This window comes from Micromys minutus (assembly GCF_963924665.1).
Source record: "Micromys minutus genome assembly, chromosome: 3".
Taxonomy (NCBI): Eukaryota; Metazoa; Chordata; class Mammalia; order Rodentia; family Muridae; genus Micromys; species Micromys minutus.
In genome coordinates this window covers 53,907,025-53,915,914 of record NC_137972.1, presented here as the reverse complement: position 1 = coordinate 53,915,914, position 8,890 = coordinate 53,907,025, and the positions used below count along the sequence as shown (strand labels likewise).

Below are 8,890 nucleotides of genomic sequence, written 5' to 3'. Positions count from 1 at the left end.
TGGAAAGGGCGCAGCGTTTGAAACATGGCGGACGACGTAGATCAGGTAAGTTTGTCCGGAGGCGTTCGAAAAGGAAGTGCTTCGCTTCCCGGCCCCGCTTGCTTTTTCCACACTTTCCGTGGAATGGCCCTTATCTTTTTTCCGAGTTACCGCGGCCTTCCGTAACCGGGCCAACTCCTAAAACTTCCGTAGGCCCAGAGTTTCTCAAATCTGCCCATCATGCTCGTCGCCCTTTCTCTGTAGAATGCAGACGGCTGTGGATGCCCATCTCTGGGAGATAGCTGTCGGGATTCCGACAGAAAGCATAATGTAGTAGTAGGACACCAGCTTAGTAATACATGTAACCTCCTGGAACATAGGCAGGGGCTCACTTGGAGTGTAATAGGAGGGGAGGTCAGATAAAAGGTGCAGTTATATGAGATAGAGAAACTGCTAGAGATACAGTATATAGAAAACAAGCAAAGATCTGGTACACAGGATAACAGAAGATCCTACAGGCCTCTTCACCTACTCTTTTCTATTAGGTAGCTGGCGTACCCTGGCCACCGAAATGACCTGCACTCCCTCACATGCACACACACACACACAAACATATTACCCCATTGTGTTTCTCTTCAGAGCATATTGTTTTAAATATGTATTTCCTTATTTATCGTGTTCCACAACTAGAATATAAGTTCCTTAATAGGGATTTATTGGGGCTAGAGAGGTGGCTTAGTGGTTAAGAGCACTTGTTGTTCTTGTAGACAATCCTGGTTGTGTATCAGCACCCACATGTTGCTTTCACTGCCTAACAGTGAATAAAACCCCACATTACCCCTGTATACCATTACTAAGCCTTCTTCTTTCATCAGCAACAGACCACCAATACTGTAGAGGAGCCCCTGGATCTTATCAGGCTCAGCTTGGATGAACGAATCTATGTGAAAATGAGAAATGACCGAGAGCTTCGAGGCAGATTACATGTAAGTCTGTTAAATTTTCTCAGAACCAGATGCTCCCGTCATCCCTTTCTGCCTCCGTACAGATAGGAACTGCAACATAAACTTACTTTTTTGAATTCTACAATTACTTTGGGGAGTTGGAAAATCCTTTATTTACTTTAAAAATATTTTTTCCTTAACTTGAATGTTTTTTAGAGAGGGATGGGACTCCTATGAGACCAGGACAAGGCATCTGATTCCCTAGAGCTGAAGTTGCAGACAGTTGAGCTGCCTGATATGGTTGCTGGGAGCCAAACTCAGGTCCTCTGCAGGAATACCCAGTGCTCTTTAATTTGAGCATCTCTACAACTCTATAGAACACGTTTGTTTCCTGTAATTTTGTCTTGTTTATTTATTTGTTCTCTTTGTTTTAGAGAAGGTCATACTATGCAACCCAGCTAGCTTTAAACTCAAGATCCTCCTGCCTCTCTTTTTCGAGCTGGGATTATAGACATGCACTCCCATTTTTGGCATTGTCTTGTATTTTTAAAAGTTATTGGATGGGGTGTCCTAATTTTTGACATAATAAAACTCTGCTTTGTTATGAAAAAATTAAATATCAGGCCAGAGATAGCTTGCCTAGCATGTAGCAAAGCCCCTAGCACTACCCCCCCCCCCCAAGATTAAACACCATAGAAATCTATAGAATTAAAGGTGAAGTTCTATTTTGTCTATGTATGACCACTGTTCAAAGTTGGCTACATACTCGTCCACATGTTTCCTGCATGTACATATACTGTTTTTATTTGAAGGGGAATCCTAGTGAGGTATAGTGACATGTGCCCATAATGCCAGTACTTAGATGACTGAGGCAGGAAGATTATATAAGATGACTGAGGCAGGAAGTGAGGCTAGTCTGGACTACACAGTGAAACCTTGTCTGATATGTACACACATGGTTTCTGTGTGGAATGATTACATAGCTGACACAAGTACACTGGACTCTGGGCAAGGCTTGAGTCACTTGTTTGTTTGTTTGCCCAGCTATAAAACTGCATTGGCACTTTTTTACATATTGCTTGTGCACACTTATTATGCCTGTGGAATTGGTTCCTTGAAGTAGCGTCATTGTATACTTAGGGTTTTGTCTCTTCTTGTTACTTTCCTTGGAGCTATTCACACAGGAATTGAAATATGTCTTTTTAGTTCAGACTTAGAAACAGCCCTGTACTGCCAGTGACAGAGCCAGTGTGGGTGACCAGGCCATTGCACTTCTAAGTCTCAGACTTAGAAACTCATAGTTCTTTCCTGAAACCTGAGGATGAAGAACCTCTGGGGCTGGGAAGGGACTTAGCTATTGGTCTACAGCTAACCTTATGGAAACAGCAGTGCCATTTTGGTGAGAAACATGGGATAGAGCTAAATTGCATGGCTCTTTGGCACATGGAATGACACCCAGGCCAGACCGTCGCCTTTAACTTGGAGGTCTCTGTGCTCTTAGCTCTGTAGTAAGTGCCCAGCTTTCTGTTTCCTCCCTGCTTTCCAGCTGAACATTTTGCTCATTTGTGTAGCTGCCAAGCAGTTCCTTCCTAACGAGGCTGTTAGGCTATTTTTAATCTTGATGTGAGCAGGCAAAGCACTTAGAACTTTGTTAGAAGAACATGTAAGTGGGCTCTGAACAAGCCCCAGGAGGTTTGCCATTTAGTAAAAGGAATGAACTTTGGAGGTTGCACTGAACACTGGTTGCAATCCTTCCTTTCTGAGCACACAGATTGCCAGAGCACATTAAGCTCTGGACAAGTTATAAATGGGCAAAGTGGAGGTGGGACAGATGATTGGTGGGTAAAGTGTGAGTACTGGAGTTTAGATCCCTAACACCTGTGGAGACACCAGAGCAAGCTGGCTAGCTAGACAGTCAACAAGCTCTTGTGTTCAACTGAGAGACACTACCTCAATATGTAAGGTGGGGAGCAACTGAAGAAGGCATTCAGTTTCAGCCTCTGGCATCCACACACATGTAAACATGCAATACACATGTTCACTACACACACATACCTATGTACACAAAAATAGGCCACATTTTGGTACACCTGTTTCATTTTTGTGAGCATCAAATGGCAGTGTCCTTGCTTGAGAACCACAGTGCTATCGAACAGCAAGTGAGCGGACTTTATACTGCTTAGTATTTCTCAGAGAAGTCTGACAGAGAATTTGCTGTTTTTTCATAATAAACTTGTGAATTGTGGAACCACTTTGAGTAACAAGTAAAGGAGGTCTTAAGTATTCTCAGGTTACTTTGAGTGAACTTACTTTTTATCTTAAGCAGTATCGTCACTGGGAATAGCATGTAAAGACATAGACTATCGCAGAGGAGTGTGTTATTTGCATGTGAAAGTTTTGTGTGTAAGTATTGAATCTGCTACTTAAAATTCACTTGTATCTTTTGAGCACTGTTCCTTGTTTCTCAAATCTCACCCTCCCACTTCAGGCTTATGATCAACATTTAAATATGATCCTGGGAGATGTAGAAGAAACTGTGACGACGATAGAGATTGATGAGGAGACATATGAAGAGATATATAAAGTGAGTCCTGCAAGCCTTCTCTGTTAGCAGTGTCAGTTCTCAACTGTTTAACACATATTTGTGAAAAGCCCATTTTGTCCTGGCACCTACTTAGCAACTATTGATAGAGTATATAATTAAATGCAAGAGTTTGGGAGTCCCACAACCTGTTATAACACTGAACTTAAAGACAGCTGTATTGCTAAAGCCTGCCCCAACATGGGTGACAGCTCACAAAGCTGGGAACATGGGGCACACTGCACAGCCTAGAGTTAGAGAGTGCCCTTTCCAGTCAACCGAGTTGGTCTGAGCCTTTGCCTCAGGAGTACTGGGTTTAAAAGCTTGTGCCATTACACAAAGCACACAAATACAATAGTTTCTTTTCTCTTTTAAATTAAAATTTAAAATTTATTTTGTATGTATGGATGCCTGTATATGTCTATGTACTACATGCATGCCTGGTGTCCAAGGAGGCCAGAAGAGAGCATCAAATTCCTTGGAATTGGGGTTACAGATAGTCATGAGCCACCCTGTAAATGCTGGGAATTGAACCTAGGTTCCCGGGAAGAGTGGCCAATACTCTTAACTGCTAAGCACTTTCTCATCATGTCTACGAATGTATCGTGTTTTTACTACAGACAAAGGCAGGACAGACTGGTGGTGTGGGTATTGCCTACAGTCCTTTCCAGGCAGCACTGTGAAGAACAGAAGAACAGTGCATTGCTGTCTTGTATCTTTTGTTACCTCTGAGATGGGAAACCAAACAGCAGCTTCCCCTTGGCCCACTCTCAGCTGATATAACTAATGAATAGCAACATTCCCAAAGCAGAAAGGGACCACAGACCCGTGGGATTCCCAGTTTTTCCCCACGGTGTTTATATTAACACCTGAGTGACTAGATTGCTACCAACTGGCTAATAGGAAGATAGAAAATGGTAGGCCCTGTTCTTTTGGTTCTCGGTCTACCACAGAATATTGCTCTTGTTGATTGCTAAAGTGTTAATGGCTCTAGCCCACTTTTCTGCTGTCCTTCATGTTTACCAACTTCCTTCAACATACAGCCCACAATGCGGTTAACTGCCGGGTTGCCCTTAGTGATACTGTGCTCTTTGTAGCAGAACCATCTTGACCCTCATCCTAAAGCACCAGTCCTCACATAATTGCAGACCTTTTGGAAACGGAGGAGACAGTATTGCCATCTCTATCAGACTACCCTGATTACCCATACTGTGTGGATTTCTGCATGGTCTTTGCCTGAGGACAAAGTGTTTTTAACTGAAAATCTTGCTCCACAGTTTTGTTTTGTACTTATCTAGTTGGGCTTAAAAGCATCTGGTGTTGTTTCTTTTTGTCTTCTGATAACTAGTTAGTTCTTGCCAGATCTCATTCTTTTACTTCCCTGCTGAATATATCTTACACCAGAGCACTTATTAACATTTGACTTTTTCCAGCCTTTGTACCCACAGTCTGTGGTTTTGGGAGGTCTTTGGGCTGCTCCCAGGTTCTGCCTCACACTTTGAAAAGGCTTAGTGATGACTCCAAATGCACCATATTTGCTGACCTGCCCAAAACCTGACCACTAAGCTAAAACCTTGAAAATTGTGTTCCCCGTTTGTGCTCCCAGGAGTACATAGAAGCAGGTGTGATGATGGCGCTGACTTGAGGCTGAGGCCCCACCTACAGTCTGCACAGTGGTTTTCTTTCAGGTGCTAAGTTGGGGACATTATACTTCTCTACCTTCCTGTTCCTTGAGATTTTAGTGTACAGGGTCTATCCATTGGTAAGACTGACACTCAGAAGACATCACTCTTGAAATCCATAGCTAAAATTCAGTCATAGTTGAGGATATAATTCAGTAGTTAAGCGTAAAAGAGTTTAATCTCCAGCACCCTCTCCCCCAGTCAGTCCAAAACTGGACATGTAGCACCTAGGCTGTAGATGCAGCTCAGGGGCCAAGAGCACTTGCTTCTTCTTTTCCCCTTTTAATATGTATTTTTGGCACAGTCTTTGCTTACAACACAGGCAATTTTGGAACATGTCATGTAGCTGAGTTTTACTTGACTCTATTATAGTCATGAGCCACAATGTCTGACTTGGGTTTTTTTTTTTTTTTTTTTTTTTTTTTTTTTTTTTTTTTGGAAAATGTTAGCATTTAATTAACCTCTGAAGTAGCTTTAAGCCACAAGAACACAAGCACCTCCGACACCCTTTATCTTCTCTTCAGCTCTTCTGCTGAAGAATTTGGCCTTCACGATGACAGGTTGCTTAGGGAGCTTTCCCTTCACAGGAACTTTGTAGTAGTTCTGATGGAACAGCATCAATGACGGGAGCAGCTCCAGTCTTGCTTTTGCTGCATTGACCCGTGTCTGCTCGCTGACCAACGTCCATAAGTTATCCAGGTTGACAGTTGGGCAGGAGCTCTGGTTCCTCTTCAGGTGGTAATGCCTCATACCCACTTTCCCGAAGTAACCTGGTGATGTTTGTCAAAGTTGATCCTGTGGTGATGCATGCCTCCAGCATTGCCTCGGCCTCCTGGGTGCTTGCGGTGTTTACCGATGCGACTGTGGCCGTGGCTCACGTGGCCCCGGAGTTTCCAGGTCTTCCTCAGTCTGGATGGCGGTGGCAGAAAAGAAAGAGCGACTTGTTTTATTTTACGTTTATTTATCTAATTTTTATGTGTATGTGTGCATCTGTGTGAGTTCATGTGTCTCAGAAAAGAATTCCAGAAAAGAAAGGACACCTCATACATACATACATACACACACACACACACACACACACACACACACACACACGCACGCATGCACATACACAGAGAAAATAAATCTTAAAAAAATAATAATCGCAGCACTCACGGTTGAGGTGTGGGAGGTATGGGGATTAGAAATTTTAGACTAATGTGGGCTACACCACAAGACAGACCCCATCTCAAAGAAATAACACAAAACTCCTCTACCTGTGTCCAGGTGTGTCACAATGCACTCGAGCAGTTCACAGGAAGAGGAGAGTGGCTCTGGGAATGCAGCAGTGATCCCTGCTGCAGTCACCCAGGAAACAGGGCTTGGACTGTTTAACCTGATCCTGCTTTTCCTTCTGTTCTCTTCTAGTCCACAAAACGAAACATCCCCATGCTCTTCGTCCGGGGAGATGGTGTTGTTCTAGTTGCCCCTCCGTTGAGAGTTGGCTGAGACAGAAAACGGAGCCTGTGTAGGAAAGTGGAGGTTTTGCCTCTTGAGATGTACAGGACACTCCCAGAGAGAGAAGCTCACACACATTCTGATAGGAATGACCCGAGGATCCCTCTACCCTCAAAGAAGTTCATTTGCAAGAAACCCACAAGCTCTCCAGCTAAATGACCTGCCCTTTCTCCAGCCAGTGTGAGCGCCGTGCTCTTTTCAGGAGTTGGTTTGCCCATTGTTCTTGCAGTTACTTTCAGGTTGTTTTTCTTTAAATTAAATTTGGTGTTTCCTTTTTTATTACTATGCTTTTAATGTGTTTTGTGGGTTTTGGAGTTTTTACCTGGTGTGTACAGTATGTCTCCCATGTCTAGGGTGTGAAGAGTGGCCAGTCTGCCCTGCCCTTATATGAGGTAGTGCTGTTGCAGCAGTTCTGGGGTAGAGAGGCCATTGTTGATAACCTTTCCTGTCTTAGGAGCCCCAAGAGTTCAGGTAGCACCCAGTGAGAACTAGACAAGAGGGGAGGCAAGTGACCCCAACTGTCAACCTACTAGGAAAATACAAAGCATGACTTCTGTCACCAAAGAAACTGTCTTCAATCCTGGCTCACAGGCCGCCAGTGACAAGGACCTGGAGAGTCTGAGGGAAGCAGCTGAAGGCAAAGCTACTTCCATTCTGGCTTCATTCAGCCTCTGCTTCACATAGAATCACAAGAACACTTGGGGCCAACACCTTCCACTTAGTTACCCTGTTGTGAAATACAGAAAATAGAGCTAGGGCTCCGGCTCTCAGCCTGTAAGCGTTAGGGCCATAGTCCCCAGCACTACAAAAAGAAGAAAAATGTAGACAGCCCACACTGGGAAATGTGCCTTTAAATGTGCTCAGTGAGTTTGCTAATCCACTGTCAAGTACAGTTTGCTCTTGTTCTGAGCCAACATCATGTTGAAGAGGCTTTGTTTTCATTATTTATTGTACCTGTTCCTACAAGTTAGAGAAAAGAAAAACAAGTGTGGCTGAGCTGATAGAAGTTTGGTCTTCAGTGAGTAAGCGGAGCAGCACCTCCCTTTGCCTTGACCACCCCCACACTGTCCTTAGGCTTTAGCTGTGGCTGGGTCATGTCCTGTTCGCTATGAGAAGCATAGGACTTGGGATTTTGGCTGTGTCGAGTTCTCCTTGATTCCTTGAGATCCCCTTCCTGAGTAGACAGCATAACCAAATTCTAGCAGCAATGGCCGTAAGTAACTGGCTGACTAGTATGCCTTGAGCAAAGCCTTTCTGTCATAGTCCTCACAAGCCCTGCAGTCTTAAAAGGAGCAAACTGGGGTTTGTAAGGTTGGCAGCTCCTTCATTTTTGGGACTCGGTACTCTAACTTAACAATTCAAGCAGATCCCCTGCTGCTGACTCCCATACCAGAGCTACCTTTATTGGTCTGAAGTGGTCTACACTGTCTAGACTGTGGCAAAGGGTTCCTATCAACTATGCCTTAGACTTAGGGCCAGAGAGCACTCAGCTGGATATCCACGCTTGCTGGAACTAGTTAGAGTGGTTTCTGTAACAGTGTCTGTGATAGTTACAATATGGACTGTCCTCCATAGCCTTGGGTATTTTAATACTTGATCCCTAGCTGGTGCTGCTGTTTGGGAAAGCTATGAAACCTTTATGGGGTAATTGATCAAGGAGTGACCTTAAGGTTTTATAGTCCAGCCCTGTATCCTGTCCTGCCGGCTTCCTGAACCCCCCAGATGTAAAGAAGCAGCACCACGCTCCTGCCATCACAGCCTCTCCCACCACAATGACTTCCCTACTTGGGTAATATACCCTCAAAGTGTAAGCCAATAAACCCTCCTGTAAGTTATTTCTTGTCAAATATGTGGGTATAGCAGATGCCACACTTCCATGAAAGAGACAGGAATGGTGGTTTCTTCTCACAAAGACAGAAAATATCGGGCTGTCTTTGCAGTGTGCTTTATTTGAAATCCAAGTAACTTGACTAAAGTTAATCTATCATTATTAGCTACAAGTGACAGTTTTAAGTAGCAAATTTCAAAGATCTATCTCAACATGAGTTATTATCCATCTGAACAGACGAAATGCTTCCAGTGACCTTTAATTTACTCTTCAGGGGTGATATTCCACCATTGCTGTCCCATCCTGTGAAGCAACTGCCAGTGATGAGCAAAGCTCACTTATGATAAAAACAAAACACTGGCTTGCACAAGATTTCTGT

The 8,890-nt window shown here is 43.8% G+C and overlaps 1 protein-coding gene and 1 pseudogene across 2 annotated transcripts; one reads left to right on the top strand and one right to left on the bottom strand.

Annotated features, from left to right (window-relative positions):
* The first annotated feature begins 2 nt into the window (after window positions 1-2).
* Window positions 3-6,968, top strand: LSM3 (LSM3 homolog, U6 small nuclear RNA and mRNA degradation associated). Its single transcript, XM_080914041.1, has 4 exons — window positions 3-45; window positions 855-965; window positions 3,412-3,507; window positions 6,594-6,968. Exons 1-4 carry the CDS (start codon window positions 25-27, stop codon window positions 6,672-6,674), a joined length of 309 nt encoding a protein of 102 aa, XP_080770167.1. The 5' UTR covers window positions 3-24; the 3' UTR covers window positions 6,675-6,968.
* On the bottom strand, window positions 5,661-6,109 carry LOC308418319 (large ribosomal subunit protein uL15-like; annotated as a pseudogene). Its single transcript has one exon. The product of its transcript is annotated as a large ribosomal subunit protein uL15-like (transcript).
* Window positions 6,969-8,890: the final 1,922 nt, after the last annotated feature.

Coding starts and splice junctions, on each gene's coding strand:
- LSM3 (XM_080914041.1), top strand. CDS start 25: ATGGCGGACGACGTAGATCAG. Junction 46..854: donor TGGCGGACGACGTAGATCAG/GTAAGTTTGTCC, acceptor TTCTTTCATCAG/CAACAGACCACCAATACTGT. Junction 3,508..6,593: donor CATATGAAGAGATATATAAA/GTGAGTCCTGCA, acceptor GTTCTCTTCTAG/TCCACAAAACGAAACATCCC.